Source organism: Xenopus laevis, chromosome 9_10L (assembly GCF_017654675.1).
Source record: "Xenopus laevis strain J_2021 chromosome 9_10L, Xenopus_laevis_v10.1, whole genome shotgun sequence".
Taxonomy (NCBI): Eukaryota; Metazoa; Chordata; class Amphibia; order Anura; family Pipidae; genus Xenopus; species Xenopus laevis.
In genome coordinates this window covers 28,880,160-28,899,999 of record NC_054387.1, presented here as the reverse complement: position 1 = coordinate 28,899,999, position 19,840 = coordinate 28,880,160, and the positions used below count along the sequence as shown (strand labels likewise).

Genomic DNA, 19,840 nt, shown 5'->3' with positions numbered 1-19,840 from the left:
AAGCCACTGCTGCACTACCATTTCTAGGTACACACAACCAGGGAAATGAATAAATAAGAGAGTATTACACATATTTATCAAGCATCAACATATTTTTCAGCATTGTAAGTAAATGGTTGTATACACAAAACATACAAGATTACAGACAAAAACAAGAAGTAATGATATCACAGATAGAGAGACCCCTGCCAAAAAGAGCTTAGGGTCTTACGGGAGAAGGGGTTGAGACAAAATATGTGGGGACTGCAGGATAGGGAGCTGCAATGTTTGTTTCTTTTTGTGGTACTCTTAGACAAACTTTGTTTCTTAACAGTTTTTTTTTTTTTTTTTATATATTTCCTTGATCCACTCCTCTCTCCTCTTCCTGGCACCACAAATGCATAATACATCATCCACTAAACCTATCTCAATCTTCCCCCACCCCAGCACCATATTGTGTTCTCTTTATTCATTTACTCTCCCTTTTGTTTCTCTCCTTCTATCCTGCTTCCCCATTATTTTTATATTTTTTCTTGCAGACATGCATGATGGGACAAAGGGACCATGAAGTATAGCATCCTCCATCAGGAAGCAAGACACTAGCAAAAGAAGAAGCTGGCTCCTCCCTATCCTGCTATACCCCAAAAAATCACCAGAACACCACCTCTAGTGTTCTCAAGATGATTGGACATCCTTATGGAATTATGGAGGCCAGACATCACAGTTTCTTGGCACTAGGGGTTGCTTTGGCATTCCCAGGTCTTCCTGAATCAAGCCTCTGGCGAGCAATTATACATGGTCATCACTATACTCCTTTGCTGACACCTTCAATAGAAAAGGGGATTTTATGATACTCAATGTTTTTTTTTTTAATACATTTTTTTTTGTTCAAGCCAAGTTTATTAATAAACATGTTTACAAACAGTGATACATCTGCTCACAGTTTTGCATAATACATATCAGTAAGCATCTTGTAATACTTTAAGATTTGTAATGGCCTTACATTACGTGGTCAATCCCCTGTATCCCCAAGGGTTTTTAACTCTCAAGTGTTGTATCTAACAACACCTGTCCTGGAGTTGGCCTTCTCTGGTTAATTATTTCCTTATTGCACATGGAGGTAACAGCTTGATACCAGGATAGTATGGTTGGAGTAGAACTGCTCTTCTAATTCAGTTATTTGACGTCTGGCATGGAACAAGGAGTTGGTTATTAAATGCCTATGCTCATCAGGTGAACAGTCCCTGGTCCCTATACCCAGAAGACATAGATCTGGATTGGCCGGCAGAATAGAACCCGTTATCTTATTTAGGTGCCCTAAGACCTCTGTCCAGTACTGCTTCAATAAGAGTAATCACTCCCAAATCATAGTTTTCTCCCAGTTTATCTGTTTCTCTATGTTAAGTTTGTTATACTGCTGTAGGTCCTTGGTTATTTCTATACCCAGGTATGTAAATTTCTCAACTACAGGCATCACTCCTTCAGTCTCCTGTCTGTCATTGCCTGGCGGGTCCAACATGAACAAAACTGATTTAGTGGGACTGACCCTTAAACTGGCCATAGATGTTGAGATTTTTAAAAGATCCGATCCTCATTGTGAGACCACGATTTTCTCGGAACGATCGTACGAATTGACCATCAACTAAAAAGACCAATTTGCCAGGAAAACAAAGGGGAGCTGCCTGCTTGGCCCTGCAAACATAGATAGATTGCACTGGGACAACAAAGATTTTTTAACCTGGCCGATCAATTTCCTGACAGATGGCCGAAAAATCGTAAGATGGTCGATCGTTGGAATCCCACTAACGCAAATATCAAAGGGGACGGGGCAGCCCTGCGTGGTAACACATGCTAAAGGGAAAGATATTGTTAACGTAGAGAGTGGTATAGCAGTTTGGCCAGATTTTGGAAAGTTGGGCCTATACCAAAGTGGGTAAGTGTTTTCCACAGAAAACACCATTCGACTGTGTAAAATGCCTTAGCTGTATCTAAAGCAGCTATAGCTCTTTGACCCTTGTTGTCATGTTCTGCTGTTAAATTTACAAACAGCCTTCTAGTATTAAGTACCACAGTTTTCCCTGGGATAAAGCCAGTTTGGTCTGGGTTGAAAATAGGGATGCACCGAATCCACTATTTGGGATTCGGCCGAATTCTTGGTGAAAGATTCGGCCGAATTCCGAACCGAAATCCTAATTTGCATATTCAAATTAGGGACAGCAAATGAAAAAGAGGAAAAAAAACTTTTGTGACAAAAAGTGGCGTGATTTCCCTACCCGCCCCTAATTTACACTTGCAAATTCAGATTCGGTTGAGCCAGGCACAAGGATTCGTCTGAATCCTGCTGAAAAAGTCCAAATCCGGAACCGAATCCTGGATTTGGTGCATCACTAGTTGACAACCATGGTAATGACCTTACATAAACTTTTGGCCAGGATTTTAGCCAGTATTTTTACATTGGCTGTTAGGAGAGAGTTGGGCCTGTATGACTCACATAACATTTGATCTACCTGGTTTTGGTAGTAGAGCTATCGCTGCCTCGTACATCGAGGCCGGTAGCTTACCTTAACAAGAGCCAGATTAAAAGTTTCCACAAGATGTGGCGATAGGGTGGTGACATTTCTTTGATATACCTCTATTGGTATCCCAATCACCCCCGGAACTTTCCCATTAGGGAAAGGTTCAATTGTCTCGGTGATTTCCTTTGTGGTGATATTACTGTCTAGGAAATCCCTATATTGGAAAGGTAATTTGGGGGTATCTAACCCTGTTAGGAAGGCATCTATTTCTGCCGTGGGTTTTGATAGCTTGGAGGAGTACAGATCGGTGTAAAATTGGACCAGGATGCGCTCAACACCCTTAGAGTCGGTTATTATGTTACCATTCTGGTCCTTTAACGCAGCTATTGTTGGTGGGGTGCTAAGTTGTTTTGCCAGGTGGGCTAGCATTTTGCCAGCTCTTTCCCCCTGCTCGTATACCTGCACTTTTATAAACAGCTGTCTTTTGTGAGCCATTTGTGCCATATACACATTATACTCTTGTTGTTTAAGCTTAGGGCCAAGAGATTCTCTTCTGTGGGGTATTGGGCCACCTGTTGTTAAGCTGCTGCTACCACAGTTTCTAAATCATTTTGTAGTTTTGCTTTTTAAAAGTGGCTTTCTCAGCTCCCCTCTTAGGTATGCCTTAAAGGCGTCCCACACTGTGACTGCCGACCCTTTGTTCAGTTTAAAGAATTCTTGAATAGAGGATTCTAGAGTGGCCTCATTATCAAGGATTTTGAGCCAAATTGGGTTCAGGGACCACCTCGGTATTTGCATTTTGCAGTCAAGTTGAAGCAGTAGCTCCAGGGGCAGGCCCGGACTGGAAATCTGTGTGTTCTGGCAAATGCCAGAGGGGCTGCTATAAGGTGCCATAGAAAGTAGGAATGCACCGAATACAGGATTCGGTCCGGCATTCAGCCAGGATTCGGATTGGGCCGAATCCATCTGCCCGGCCGAAACGAATCCTAATTTGCATATGCAAATTAGGGGTCGGGAGGGAAATTGCGTGACTTTTTGTCAGAAAACAAGGAAGTAAAAAAGGTTTCCCCTTCCCACCCCTAATTTGCAGATAAGTGGGGGAGGTATAGACATTCGCAAGGATTAACTCCTCATTGTTTATATGACAATGCACAAAATAAACCTTCCTTTATTGTCTTTCTTTATAGTGTCTAACACAAACAGTGTAGTGTTTTGTGTATTAAAAGCACAACACTTGAGGAATGGTTTGTGTGGGCTGAGTGGTATGCCCACCCCACCCAAGGCTTTTTAAGAGCCATGATTTCCCCCCCAGTTACGTGGGTTTCCTGAAGGAATGCTATTTTCAAATTTTTTTCTTTTGAGATAGTCAAGTACCAGCCACCTCTTTATCAGGCAATTAAGGCCTCTTACGTTCCAACTAATTAGTCTGGTAGCCATTTTACAACTGTTGTGGTATAACATCTGTGTACATTGGGTACAGTACCCAAACATAACTTACTCTTTAGCAGTAATAAAATATAAAAAGTAACTTTAAACAGTCCCATCAGAACAGCCACTGACCTGCTGTTCAAGTGCAGGTGTCTGCTCCCTCAGCCTCTGCAGATCATGCTTGATAATAGAGAGATAAAGTTTTATTTCATCAGTCTTAAGGTGGCCATAGACACACAGATCCTATCGTACGAATCGAGGATTCGTACGATTTTTGGATCGTGTGTGGCGTGTGCCGACATCTTTCGTCCAGCGGAGATCGGTCGTTTGGTCGATCGGTCAGGTTTGATTTTGACCCGACCGATCCCGCCGGAGCCCACGGCACATCGTAATCGGATCGTTCCGCCATACGGCCGAACAATCAGTTTACACCCGATATAGCCATGTTTGTTAATGGCATATCGGGGAAAGATCATCTCGTTTGCCGATGTTGCCAAACGAGCTGATCTTTGCAACTATGGCCACCTTTAGTACTGATGAGGCTGGTGCAGGTATCTTTTGGCTCTCTGATTTCTTGGAGAATTTCCTAAAGGGCGCGGGTTTAGTTGCAGGGTGCGTTGCAGGCGACGAGGGATGACTGCTGGATGAGGCCTTGCTTGTCTTCGCGGGCAAAATTTTCTAGCCTGCTGGCCGTCATCGAGGCTCTTTTTTGAGCTTTATGCTGCTCCAGCGTGAACATCCCCGATTTGGCCAGTCTTTCCTGATAGCTAAGATTTTCCATACCATACCTTAGCTGCCCTTATCTGGACCCTCTCTAATTCAGTAATGCTCTGTTTTACTCAAAGCAGAGAATGTACTATTAACAACCACCCTCTGTACCCGATTCTGTAACTAGTTACCTATCCATGTGCAAATGACTTAATTAAGTCCAACAGACTCTTAGTTTAGAAAGCAGTTTGTGGGGCACAGTATCAAACGCTTTGGCAAAATCATACTACCACCATTTTTTTTTAAAGAATCAACACCCTAAACCCGCATCTTTTTATTATTAATATACTTGAACTTCTTGGGGTTAGAATTCACCTCAGCCGCAATGCACTCATCACCTTTCTTTGCCATATGGATTGCGGTTTTAAAACATTTTAGTGTTTATATTCATTAAATGCAGCTTCTGTCCCAACAGACTTATATTTTCTAATTGCCTCTCTTCTTTCCTATTAACTTCTTTACTTCGATAGTAAGCCACATAGGGGGATTCTTTGTGCTTCTACATTACTCCTTAAGGGAATAAATTGAGAAACGCAACAATTTAATATTTTAAATAAACCATTTCTGTTCCATGTTTAGATGAAAACAAATGCCCCAATTTATGCTCTGAAGGGCAGCCCTTAAGGCACTAAAATTAGCCTTTCTGAAATTCATGGTTTTAGTTGTCCCAGTGTATTTGTTTTTTGCCCCAGACAATAAAAGATCACATTATGGTAACTATTACCCAAGGGTTCAATTACTTGCAGAAGGTAAAAGTCATGCACATCAGCCAGTTATGAACAGAAATTTTATTGCCATAGAAAGCAGTCTGCAATTGGAAAAGCTTTTTAACCAGTTCTCACCTTCAGGAATCTCAACTTTAAATTCCATAGGAACTACAATTTTTTTCTTAAACCACCCTCACAGCAAATGACCAGATGTGTACACTTTTGATATTAAGCCCATCGCTATAACACATCCAGCCAACTTAAGTCCCATTATGACAGAATCAGCAATCTGGAATAAATGTGACTATTAAATTTGACTTTGCTTGCAGAGTCACAATTCAGACTAGTTTTAAAAGGAAACTTAAAAGAATGCATGTAAACACTGCCAGATAATACAAAACTGGTGAACACCTGGAGAGAAAATTTTAAAATGTTATCCCGTATCCCAAGAACAGCAACTGAATAACGAATTCTAATTTTTTTTTTTTATTAGGAGGAAGGTGAAGAGCACCCTGCCATCAACATTCAACCAATAAAAATGTCCCAAAATAACTCCGTACAAAACAGGTCTGCATCGGAAACAGAAATTAACAAAAAGAAAAAACAATTGAAAAAAAAAAAAAAAAAAAAAAACACTTTACATGAGTTTAAAAACCTATCGGAAATAAAATCAAAAAAATCCATTTGTTGACATTTTCTTCAGAGCAAGCAACATCATAGAAACATGACATAAGGGATTAGCTGGTGTCCATCTGGGGAAAGATCAAATGGAACATATTTAGTTGCCAGTGAGATTGCCCAGTCCACCATACTTAAGAGCAGCAAAGCAAACGTCTGTCTTCGGTCTAACCCTGAACCCCTACCACCCTTAAGAAAGAAGCAATTGTGGGAGAGAAGATTAGCCATGGATTAGCCCCTGGATGGAGGATTTTATGAATTCTTACAAGGGTCAAGGTTTGACAAATCTCTAAATTAAAACTCGAATTGAGTTGATTATTTACAATTTGAGGATTTTGACTATAAAGGTCGATATTTGTTTAAAACACACTAGAAGACAAGACACTGTACTGGTTCCGACACTTGAAACAATCTAGAAGTCAGCCGATTAACAGAAGGAGCCTGTGACTGCATTTTAACAGTCATAGCTGAAGGAGAGGCAACATATGCTACACTTTCAAAAGTTTGAACTATGGCAGAAGCATACATATTGCTTTCAATTGCTGGAATGTTTTTAAATTATACTTATCCCTTTTTTTTTGCTTATATCAGATTACTTACCCGTGCATTGTAAGCATCAAGCTGTGCATCCAACTCTTCTGCGGACAGCTGCTGTTTTGGATTCCTTCCAGCCCCCCTTCCACGACCCCGGTTTCCCCCTCTACCACGTCTGTTTCCACTTGCAAAGCCTAAAGTTCCTCCTCGTGGGCGAGTGACACCACCACCCCTACTTTGGCTGCAAAATATAACATTACTACATTAATAAGGTATTCTGGAGTTAACAGTAAGATAACATTTCTACTTAACAAGCATGTGTGTTAAGAGGCATGAATAGCCTTAAGTATAAGGATAGTCTGCATAAAGACTGAAGGAAAACCCTGAAAGCATGCAAAGCTGAATGGCCTGATTCCAAAATCTGTAGTTTCTAAAACAGTAAAGGCCATGGTCACCTACATATTCGCACAGGAGACAGAACAACAAGTTACTATTCTCACAATCTCTGACAAACTGTAGAATTGCTTAATCACGGCCATCAACTTAACCTTAGAAGGGATCCACAAAAATATTTTGCATAATCAAAGTGTAATCTAGCAACTCTTAAAATGTGCACTACAAATGTATAAAACCACTTTCTACTGCAACTGTCTACTTTAAAGTACATTTAGTAAACAATTAATATTTAAACTTTATTGTAAAGGGCAAGTCATAAGCAACTTTCCAATATACATGTATTGAATATTTTCAGTTCATAGAAGCAATTGCTATTGAAAGCATTTGCTTAGCTCCTAGCCGTTACTTTTTAAGCAATGCTGCAAGTTAGTTCACCAGACAGCTGCTAATCATCCGACTTGTCTTACATAGTATCCAGTTGAGCAATTAGGGCAGAGAACAGAAGTCAGATTTAAGGTGGGCATACACCTTAAAGTCAAATAAACCTTACCTCTGTATGGGTCTTCTCTGTGCTTCTATCTGTGATGTGACCAACTGAATGTTCATGGGCCGACCTACAATAGAACAGAATAGAGGGTTGATTTAAGACTGGGAATTTTTATAATTTGGAAAAATAGTTGGCCATGGGAAGCAGCTCACCATCCAGGGGCACCCCGTTATACTGCTTCATTGCTTTAAGAGCGTCTGCTTTCCTTTCAAAGTGCACATCCGCAGTGCCCAAGCTTCGGCCAGACCGGTCATAATGTACCGCTGCCTTCTTTAAAGTTCCGAACTCTGCAAAGAGCTCCTGTTGAGAAAATAATGCATATACTGACTTTTGACAACTGTACTTGCACACCTACAGCCTAAACATAGTGGAAGTTATGCCCTTGACCAATTGTAGTGAATCTGTGAGCAGTTATTTAAAACTTTATCCACAACCTCACAGCTGACCAAACAATTAGAAGTTTAAGAACACACTAAAGGTGGATTTTCCAGCAGAAGCTTCCTGGAACTTGCCACTATTTGTGAACACTCGGTGTGCTCTCTGTGGGTGATATAACCGTTTTTGTTTGGGTCAGTGGAAAGAATTACAGCTAAAACACTTGTATTGTTAAAATGGTCAAACAAGCCCATGTTCGCATTTTGCAATGCTACAAGGGGACTCAAGTTTTATCTGCAAAAATTCTTAATTCTAAAACTAGAGAAAAAGGCAACACTCAATAAGGCGGAATAATTTACAAGTGACCTCTTACCTGAATATCTGCATCAGAAACACCAAAGTCGAGATTTGACACTAGAAGCTTTCCTCCGGTCTCCATACCAGCTCCTGCGCCGAAGCCACTGTCGAAAAGATCATGTTGCCACTTGTCTGGAAGCTGTTTCGGCTGCAAAACAAAGTAAGACAAGTCAACCCAAGTCACCAGACACCAACTGCAGCACAATGGCCAAACTTAAGGTGGAAGATCTTAAAAAATAAATAAATAAATCAAATAAAAAGTACACTAGAAACGGTCACACAAGGAGTAGAGCCAAGGTGCCCAAAAGGTAGATGGGGATCTACCAGTAGACCTTTAGCTGTTGATCAGTGTATCTCAAGACACTGGCAACAAACCGCTTGTCTAAATCTCCCTCCTGTTTCATGCAGATATTTATTATGTTAAGGTTACATAAGATAGTTGTTTGTAAAATTATAGCAGTATACAATTTCCCCATCAATCAGTATTTAAGTAATATATTCCATGGAATATAATCCAAACAATGCTTTTATGGATGTAGATCATAATGGGACAACATCACTAAAGGTAGACCCCACATTAGTAAAGTATGGGCACTCCTTGAGTAGAGAATCCAACTTCTGAGAAGAAGAAACCAATCTAACTAAGCTGCAGTTAAAACGGGTGGCCTGCCTTTAACCTTTAAGGGTTGGGGCAGACTGGCAGAGGAAACTTCAGAAATCGAAGCGCCGCGAGTGCATTAGCGCAGGCGACTCTTCATTCAAGCAGACGGAAGGCAGTTCGGGGAGATTGTCGCCACGCAGAAGAGGCGACAATCTCCCTGAATATGTCCCAACCCGTAGTATGTTACAGAATGGCTAATTCTAAGCAACTATTTAAATGACCTTCATTTTTTTCCACTTTTAGGGTTAGGGCACACCTAGAGATTCGGGGAGATTTAGTCGCCTGATTCAAATCTTAAAAACTAAAAAGTTTCTACTCTGTACAGGATGAAGAGTCTGCAAACAATTCTAAAACTCTTAAGGGTTAGGGCACACTGGGAGATTTAGTCTTCCGGCAACTAATAGCCTCTTCTTTGGGGTGCCTAATCTCCCCCAACTGCTTCTCACAGAACTTAGATTTCCAGTCACCCGAAGTTTCCTCACGAGTAAACTTCGGAAATCGAAGTGCCGTGAGTGCATTGGCGCAGTGGAAAATGTAGGGAAACAGTTTGGGAGATTAGTTGTCCCCAAAGAAGAGGCAATTAGTTGCCACGAAGACTTAATCTCCCAGTGTGCCCTAACCCTTAAGAGTTTTAGAAATGTTTGCACTCTTTTCATCCTGTACAGAGTAAAAAGTTGCTTTTTGTTTTGAAGATTTGAATCATTGATTATGGTTTCCATGGGAGATAGCCTTCTCTTAGTTTGGAGTTTTCTGGATAAAGAGTTTCCAGATAAAGGAATATATACACACACACACCTTTTTTATACCTGTATAACTTTTGCCACAGGCTCAGTCCCATACATCTATACAACAGTAATGCAATTTTCTAACTTACAGTTAGTTCTAATCTATGGTTAACACACTACAACACTCTGCTACCAGGACTTTTTTTTTTTTTAGAAATGTGTTTTTTTCTGGAAAGCGTGCACTCATATATTGTGCTACCACACAAACTTCTTAAACAGCCTTACTATACAACAAAACATGGCACCATAGGCACAATTTCCATTGAGACTTAAGTGCTCAGCAACCTAATGCTAATGTCTCAGCAGAGAAGCTGCAAAAAGCCCCTGCAGTTTAAATACAATTAGAGAAGGATGGATATAATCACTAAGGGTGCCAAATTGTTGTTATTAGCACCCCCCTGTAAATATAATCACTTACCCAACACCCCATGCAGGTGTGACTCTTTACAAGTAGCCAATCAATTTTAGTTTCAGATATAACTTTCCCCAGTCCCTCATTTCCAGATTGAAGTGAATTATGGGAATGGCAAAACCACCACAAAAGTATCAGAAGTTTAAAGGTTTATACCCCAGTTTGGCGGATCTGCCTTAAAGCAAAATGGAGCTGAACAAGCTTAGGAAGAAGGGAATTCTACGGGACTGTATAGTCGTGATATCTCCTTATGTATTTTACATACACGTTTTATACCTTTCCACTAGGGCTCTCCCAACTCGCCTCAACTGGCCCGGCTGTGCTCTAACTTTACACAAGTTTTAAAACCGCGCACTTGCTGCCATTTTGAAACTCCAGGCACCCTAGAAGCGCGAGGAGCTACATATCCCGAACATCAGGCCACACGCAGTTTTAGTCAGCTCCCCCACCCAGGCCGGACCAGGAGGGGAACAAACTGGAAAAGCTGCTCCAGGTCCCGGGCTTCTCCGACCAGCTGCCTCATTCGGTCACCGGCGCTTTTGTAAGGCCACAGTCCCTCCCGGCCCCCGCCTCTTACCCTGCTGTACGGTGTAGGCCGGTTCCTACCGCCTCGGCTCAGGACAGGCCTTGACCGCATCGGCCCTCCGACTCCCGGCGCTCCTCCACCACGGCCTCCGCCAATTCGGCCTCCTGCTCCACCGCGGGCCGATCCGCCCCGAGCACCCCGTCCTCCACCCCGGCCTCTGCCGGATGGTCTTTGACTCCGATTAAGCTTGATGATATCATCAAGAGACATGTCCATTTTGTCCCCCATTGCGGCGATGTTGCTCAACTTAATCGTATCGCGTGCTCGGATGCGGCCTGTCCTGGAACAAAGCTACTATCCGGCCGGTCTAAGCCGCGTTTAAATAGCCCCGCCCCGCATGTCCGCCACACCATGCGTCATTTCCGCTTACATTTTTGTAAAAAAACTTCTTTTCAATTCTTGGCACGCATTCTTCCAAGACAATCCTAACTAGAAGATAAAGTTTTGTGTCTTTCACCTGTATCGTAATATATAAATGTTTAATAAAGGATACTTCTCACGTTTTCCTGTTTAATAAAGGATACTTCTCACGTTTTCCTGTTTAATAAAGGATACTTCTCACGTTTTCCTCATAAAAAAAAATAGTAGCGCCAACTGAATTATAGTTTCAATTTCACAGTCTAAGTAAGAATAGGGTTTGACAAAGCACAATTATTTTGCAGGGCAAACGGATATTCCAATTTATTGATACATTTGTGTGGAGAAACATAGTTGTCAATACCTCCCAACATTTTGGAAGTAAAAAGAGGGCCAAAATTTTTTTCCCACACGTAGCGCAGCAATTTTTTGGCCACACCCCTTTCTGTGGCCACACCCCTAATTACCATGTTTGTTTTACAAAATATAGCAGGTTATGAAAGTTTGAAAATATTTCTCCTTATCTAAACTGTGTTTTTGTGTCTCAAAATTGTTACAAAGTATCTTATTTGCATCTGTTAGCTGTTCTGGGCTCTCTGCCAAAAGCCAATTAAGTGAGAAACTTTGTTTCTTTTTCTGGCTGTTCAGTGCAGAGAAAAGAGGGACTTTCCAGTACAAATGAGGGACTGCTGGTTGAGCTGTCAAAAGAGGGACTGTCCCTCCAAAAAAGGGACAGTTGGGAGGTATGGTGTACTTATTAATATGCACCCACTTCACAGTAAATAAATAAAAATGAGCACAAAAGATCATTTTAGAACACGCTGTAAAAAAATGAGAGGGAAACTTCTCTGTGACCATTGAGATGAATAAGGCCACATGCTTTCGTAAAGGGTTTCTGCAAATATATCCCTATACATTTTAGTGTGTGTGTGTTGGGGGGGGGGGTACATTATCATTTATAATCTACAAGTTTTTGTTCATGAGAAAAATGTAACTGCTGAGGTATAAAATAATTGCAGATCAGATTAGGGTATTAAAAGTTACAGTGCATGTAAACTTAAACCAAAGCGCCCCCTACGTGACTGGCTAGTTCATTCAATTAAATCCACAACTCCCGACATCTGCCCCCTCTGCATTTTTTTTTAACTATAGGCCAACCCATGGGCTGCCCCCTTTAGCTGCTCCTTCATATATAAAATATATGACCCTTACCCTCTGGCCCTTCTATGTTCCTAATCGTAAGCATTGGTGTGGGCGCTGCTCTTGTGGCAGCAGCTAGGGTTGCCACCTTTTCTGGAAAAAAATACTGGCCTTCCTATATTTTTCGTGGTTTTTCCCTATAAATAACATAGGCATCAAGTAACATTTTTTCCGGCCAGGACAGTAAAATACCGGCCAGGCGGCAATCCTAGCAGCAGCTAAAACAATTTTGTTTAATTGTTACTTTAAGATGTCAGAATGTTTCATTTATAAGGATATCATTAAAAAAATTGTCACACAGTAAAATGTCCAATTTCTAATCAAAATGTAGGAAAAGCATGCATAGATCTAAAAGGAGAAGGGGGAATGGGGGCAGGATGTGAGGGTTGGGCAAGATGCAGCAACCAGCAAAGTGAGACTTGGCATTTAGTAATGGAATTGCAAATTGTAGGGCAATGCACCATCTAATTCCCCAAGACTGCTCCTTTCTCTGGCAGTGATGCATTTATATATAGGCACATGAGAGCCTGTGTCTAGAGTGTCAGCTTTATAGGGGCATCCCTCAGGTGCTTATATAAGAAATAAAATAAAAAGAATCTCCCCAGCCACTGCCAAAGACTTGTGGGCAAATCTGGAGGCTAAGCTGGGGGGGGGGTGAGGGGTTAGGAGCGGGTTTTTTGTGCTTAATGGCAAAGTGACATTAATCGTTGTGCACGTGACATCACACACACAATGTCACTTCCACAATGGGGGGCGCCTAGGGCAGCACAAGAACTAAATACAGCACTGTTCCTGAGGTAATTCTGCCCCCTATGCTGCAATGACATTGCTGACTTCCTTTCACTACTGTAATTGTCCTCCCAGCTAAATTTCAGCTCTTTAAGCCGGGTTTTTTGCAGGTTGGCGACCTTGGGGCCACTGTCACCTGAGGTTGGCAGCTGGCATATCTGACATCATCAATTCTGGTCCTTGGATCTCTGGTACTCACTGATGACCAGGAGCATGCACACTGGAAGCCTGGACCAGACTGAGTGCAAGTACACATGTTCCTGTTCAGCAATCTCCTTTAATGGGTGGAGGCAATTTATAATGAGGATATGCTTAGCTAAATAGCCTAAGGTTTTTCTAAAAAAAAAAAAAAAATAGAAGATAGAAGGTGGAAGGGAATTCTAGAGAAGAGGTAGAGTTCTAGTGAATTTTGAACACGTATAACAGATGTGAAGAGTTTGTTTTGAGGAGTAGATCAGTGAGATTGTTGGGGAATAATTTGAGATAAGTTTTATAATAGATATAAGATGTATCAGAGTTATAACTTCAAATCAAATATATTTTAAGCTTTAAGACACAAAAAACTTTAATGTAAATGGTGCACTCTATTTTATTCAAATAATCCAAATGTTTTAAAAATTATTTCCTTTTTCTCTGTAATACTAAAACAGTACCTTGTACTTGATCCAAACTCAGATATACTGTAGGAAGCAAAGCAATCCTGTTGGGTTTATTTATTGCTTACATGATTTTCATGCTCATGAGTATCTTTTGTGCAATATTTTCATGTAAGTGTCTCATTGCACTCTGCATGGACCATTGTAAATGAGGCTATAGGTTTTTCCACTGCAACTTTAACTTCAAGCCTAAAATTTGCAGCCAATGCTGACACTGGTAATCATTTTTTTTATTTTACATTTTTAAATAAATATTTCTTGATATAACCACTAGAGTGCACTCTTTCCTTAGCAAACTTTGGCAGTTTAGAGTAGAAATGAATATTTACCTGCCTTTCATGTGTCAGAATGTGTACTTATTTTATTGCTAAATGCTTTTACGACGTAAAACGCAGGCAATTCGTTTACATTAGTCAATGTAGCAAATTTAAATAATGATTGGTAGTTTAGTCAGAATGTGTACTTTCCAAAAATATATAATTTTTCCTGGGGTCATCATGCTGCTATATCTTATGACACATAAAGGCAGCTATTTGACATTACAATTTAGTCTATAGCTAGTATTTCTATTATTTTATCTAAGAGCATAACCTTGGATTTATCTGAACACTATTTTCTAATTTGCTGCCCAGTTTTCAAATTTAGTTAAATCTCAATGCAAGCAGTAACATCTGGAACCTATAGTTTTGCACAATTTTGTATCATCAGCAACAAAATAGCAAAGTACCATTTGCTTCTATCAACAACTTCTCAATCACTTATACCTCCAGCTCAAGGATAGCTATAAGAGAGCCCTTCTGCCAGCCACAACCCACATTTTTACCAACAACTGCTTTATCCACAACTTGATACGCGATCCACTGACCAACATTAAACAGGAAGTGCAGTTGTTGCAATCCGCAAATTACATCATCAGAAGTGGGCAGGAGCCCACTAAACCCTTAAAATCTATAAGACTAAAAATGCCATATTTTATATATTGAATGCATTGCACCTGCCTAAAATGTGAGCTTCCCAATAGCAGCAATGATCCAGGACTTCAAATTTATCACAGGGGGTCACCATCTTGGAAAGTGTCTGCGACACTCACATGTGCATGGGGCTCTGAGCAGCTGTTAAGCTAAGCTCAGGGGATGTTGAAAATGATCAAGCAGAAAATGAGGTTGGCTGATTATTAAATTCTGATACTAGTTGCACTGGTTTCTTAGCTGCCATGTAGTAATTATTTGTATTAATTTCTAATCAGCCTTATAGTGTGACATTTATATTCTATGTGTACTGTATATTGTGAGTTGGTCCCTAAACTCAGTGACTGACAGCAGCACAGAGCGTGTGCAGTGAATCAGCAGAAAAGAAGACGAGGAGCTACTGGGGCATCTTTGGAGGCACATAGCTTTGCTGCTAAAGGGCTGTGGTTGCCTTGGGCTGGTATAGAAGCCCAAAATATAATTTATAACATTTCTATCCTACATCTTTAGTTAAGCTTTAGTTCTCCTTTAAAAGGAGTAAAATTTGCTATAAAAAAGGCATCTGAAAGTTCTAGCCGCAACCCACAAGCTGCAGGACTGTACACTGACCTGTTGCCTAGAAATTGCCATATCCAGATGTACAGACACATAAAGGTTACATAACTTAGATTGGAATTAATGGCACAGTGCTATATAGCCAACAGCGGTGGTATTCCTGCAACTTCAGTGCTGGCTACATTAGACAGGGACTAGTTACTAGGTACACATATAAGCAGCTGGGGCCCCCCAGCCTTTTCAACATGACGGAGTCTTCCTATTCTTTGACACCATCCTCATTTAAAGTAAGTGATGCAGATGGTGGTACAGAAGATAAGAATGCTGGTCCTAGCAGCAGCCTTTTCCTTTAATGAATAGTCGAGATCATAGATCATTACAATAGAACCCCCATTTTATGATTTTTCATGATTCAGGACAGCTACTTTTGGGAATATCAGGCCAAAATTTATTATAAATTGTTGGGACCACAAAAAAAATTGTCATGGGACCAGTTTCCAGCTGATATATATTTATAACACTAACATATTCTACAGCATTGTAGAATAAATGAGTATATACAGTAACCATACAAGAAACCATACAAATTAACTAATAACCAGTACAAGAGGTAAAGAGGGTTCTACCGAAAAGAGTTTACAATCTGAATGTTCATATCGAATTAGACGTTTGCAGAAGACTGCAGAATGGAATGATCAATGGTCTTTTGGACCAATAGCTCCCAACATTTTGGATATAAAAAGAGGGACAAAAAGATTTGCTGCGCAGAAAGCATCGATTTTTTTTTACCATGCCCTTTTTATGGCCACACCCCATATTATATATACTTGAATAATTATCCAGAACATGCTTGTAAGTAAAATGTTTAGTTTAATACATCAATATTATAAAAAACATTATTCAAGAATTTCCTTATAGCGCCTAACGCGTTTCATGCTTACCTAGCACTTAGTCATAGGCAATATCTATTTAATCAGTTCCTTTTTATTCCATAAATACTAGCTCTCATAGTCCCTCCCCACAATAAAACTAATCACAATCTTAAACATGTTACAAATGCCATATATTATACACAGGGCTAATGGCTTTAGTAATGCCTCAATGATCTACGTGTTAAATAATCCATGTTATGGGGTATTTAAAATATAATTTATACAATAAAAGTTTTTTTCATACAAATGTAGTTAAATATAACAAGTTACATCAAACGCATAGTTCAATCCAAATGGCAACCTAGTTTGTAAAAGGAAAATCCAATAAACTTGCCTTTTCTTTAGTTTCATTACGAGGTCTCCTCCTCTAATACCTGTCTTGATTTGTTCTATCCCCTGTATAGAAAAGTACTGTAAATTACTGCCATTGCATTCCTTAAAGTGTCTAGTGACATTGGTTTTGCTGCTTAATTTGGTATTACTCACTTGATTAATGTGTTCTCTGATACGTTCTTTAAGGGGCCGATTCACTAAGCTCGAGTGAAGGATTCGAATGAAAAATACTTCGAATTTCGAAGTATTTTTTGGGTACTTCGACCATCGAATGGGCTACTTCGACCTTCGACTACGACCTTCGACTTCGATTCGAACGAAAAATCGTTCGACTATTCGACCATTCGATAGTCGAAGTACTTTCCCTTTAAAAAAAACTTCGACCCCCTACTTCGGCAGATAAAACCTACCGAAGTCAATGTTAGCCTATGGGGAAGGTCCCCATAGGCTTGCTAAACTTTTTTTGATCAAAGGATTTTCCTTCGATCGTTGGATTAAAATCCTTCGAATCGTTCGATTCGAAGGATTTAATCGTTCGATCGAACGAAAAATCCTTCGATCGATCGAACGAACGTTTAGCGCTAAATCCTTCGACTTCGATATTCGAAGTCGAAGGATTTCAATTCGAGGGTCGAATTTCGAAGTATTTTTTACTTCGAAATTCGACCCTTAGTGAATCTGCCCCGAAGTGATCTAGTGGTACAGCCCACATATTGTTTACCACATTTAGTACATTTAATGACATAGATAATTCCTTTACTGCAACAATTGATATATTGTTTAATCTTATATATATTTTTTGTCACAGTTGAGCTAAATTCTTTTGAGGTTTTTAGGTACTTGCATGTAATGCAGCGGTTATGACCTCACTAAAAACACCCACTGAATCTCAGAAAATCATCTTGCTTTTTATTTTTGTTTTCCCTATATAGACTCGCAAGCAAGTCAGCAAGTCGCCAAGAGTATAGGCCTGTCTTGCCACATCGTTTATCCCTGGACCTAAAGCAGTGCAGAAGTCGCCATCCGCATATAGAATTGGCAAAAACTGTTTCACCACTTTAACTATCCTCTTGTATTGCCTGCTGTATCTCATAATAAAAGATATTTTGCGTACACTATCCTTTTTGTATGTTTTATTCTGTGGGTACAATAGAGTATCTCTATCAGTGTTTTCGGCTCTCACATAAGCTCTCTGAATGATCTCATTGTTATACCCCCTCTCTTTAACCCTCTCTTTCATATCATCTGCCATAGTCTTTATATTCCCCTATAATAGAGCAACCATAGGAATTGCCCAGTAATGATTCCAGCTATTTGGCTTCTTGGATGGTACGAATGCGCATGGAGCAGCGTATTTCCATTACACGGTTTCTGACAAATTGTTGTAGTTATGGTATTTAATTTAGCCACGATTTTTACATCTAAAAATTCTATTTCTGTCTTTGAGAACTTATCTGTGAATTGTAGGTTCAGATCATTAGTGTTAATTCTCTGTACAATTCTCTAAACTGTTGTTCTTCACCTGTCCAAATGTATAATAAATCGTCAATATAGCGAATATAAATCTTCAAATATTGGTTTCTATCTGCAGTCATGTGGGTCTCCTCCCACCAACTGATGTACAGGTTGGCAAATGAGGGAGCGAATTTCGCTCCCATGGCTGTCCCACACTGCTGTAGATAGTATTGTTCATTGAACAGAAAGTAATTATGTTCCAGAAGAAATCTTATAGCCTGGAGAAGAAATTCTTTCAGATCCTTTGTATAATCACTATATTAATCCAAATGACATCTAATAGCCTCCAATCCTCTGTCGTGTGGAATAGATGAGTAAAGCGGGGTCACATCAAGTGTTGCCCAGCTGTACTCCTCGTGCCACACGATCTGCTCCAATTTGCCAAGTACATCTGTGATGTCCCTTACGTAACTATCCAGACGTAGTACTCATGGTTGTAAATGTGCATCTAACCATTCAGACAGATGCTCGTTCAATGAGACTATTCCAGATATAATTGGCCTTCCAATAGGTGGCCTCTGAGCTTTGTGTACTTTTGGTAAGTGATAAAAGGTAGGTATAATAGGAGATTTAGGTATAAGATAATCCTTTATTATATCATTAATTAAATCTTTTGAATAAGCTAGCTCAGCCAATGTCACTAGTTTGCACAGGAAATTTTCAGTAGGGTTCTTTTCCAGTAATATGTAAGCTTCTCTATCATCTAGTTGCCTAAGGGCTTCATTTTTGTATGTTTCAGAATCTAAAATGACTACTAATCCACCCTTATCTGCATTCTTTAAAACAATGGAGTCGTCATCCTGCAGTTCTCTTAATGCAGTTCTTTCTTCACCCACCAAATTAGAGGACCATTGGACTTCATCGTTACAAGTTCTTCTACTTTCATCTGGTACAAGTTCACCAAAGGTCCTCTAAGTTGAATGGGATAGAATTCACTACAATTTTTAAATCTAGAAGTATCGATTATTTATGGGGAAATAATTATACCCAAATCTTTCTAGTTTTTTTTCCCTTTGTGCAAAATATTTCTTCAATACAATTTTCCTAATAAACTGGTGAACATCAAGCATTGTCTCAAAAATATCAAAATATTAATTTTACAAAATTTGGCAGGTTATGAAAGTTTGAACTTTCAGTGTTATTACAGTTTTGCTAATAAAGGTGAATTGCCCTTTGAGCTGCTAATTGCAGTTTCCCTGAGAAACCTGATTATTTTAAAGTTACAATTGTTTCTTTGCTTATCTTAAATTATGACAAATTTATCTAAGTGCACCTGCCATGTATTCTGGGCTCTCTGACAAACGCCAATTAAGCGTTAGAAATTTTGTATCATTTTATGGCTGTTCAGTGCAGGAAATCAAAGGGAAAATGGGGACATTTCAGTAACAATCCAGGACTGCTGGTTGAACCTTCAAAATTGGGACTGTCCCTTGAAAACGGGACATATGGGAGGAAATTTGGTTTCAATTGTTCAAGTCTGTTCAGCTTGTTGGATCAAAGTTTCTACCAGTGTAGACAATCCATTCCACATCTTTTCTGATCAGAAGACCCCAGACTAGTAATAGAAACTAGACAATATAGTACATACAGGATTGATCCTACTTGTTTTCAGGGCTTGAAATGACTGGAAGGTATGATTTAGTAAATCATAGTTGTAAAACAGGCTGTCATTTTATCCTGGTTTAACATGCTGGCACCTAGTAAAAGCATTTCAACTAGTCAAAAACTACTAGTACAAAACTACATACAAAAGTTGTTAAATGAATAAAAGCAACATTTTATTTCCACTCATAATTTCAAAATTAA

General features: G+C 39.8%; 1 protein-coding gene across 1 annotated transcript; it reads right to left on the bottom strand.

The window, feature by feature from the left end:
- Window positions 1–5,868: 5,868 nt before the first annotated feature.
- On the bottom strand, window positions 5,869–11,009 carry alyref.L (Aly/REF export factor L homeolog; the record flags this gene model as incomplete). The annotated part of the gene is given in 6 exon segments (NM_001095845.1): window positions 5,869–6,150; window positions 6,677–6,851; window positions 7,557–7,620; window positions 7,706–7,853; window positions 8,302–8,433; window positions 10,721–11,009. Coding segments are annotated over 6 exon segments (771 nt in total). The 3' UTR covers window positions 5,869–6,135.
- Between the last annotated feature and the right edge of the window lie 8,831 nt (window positions 11,010–19,840).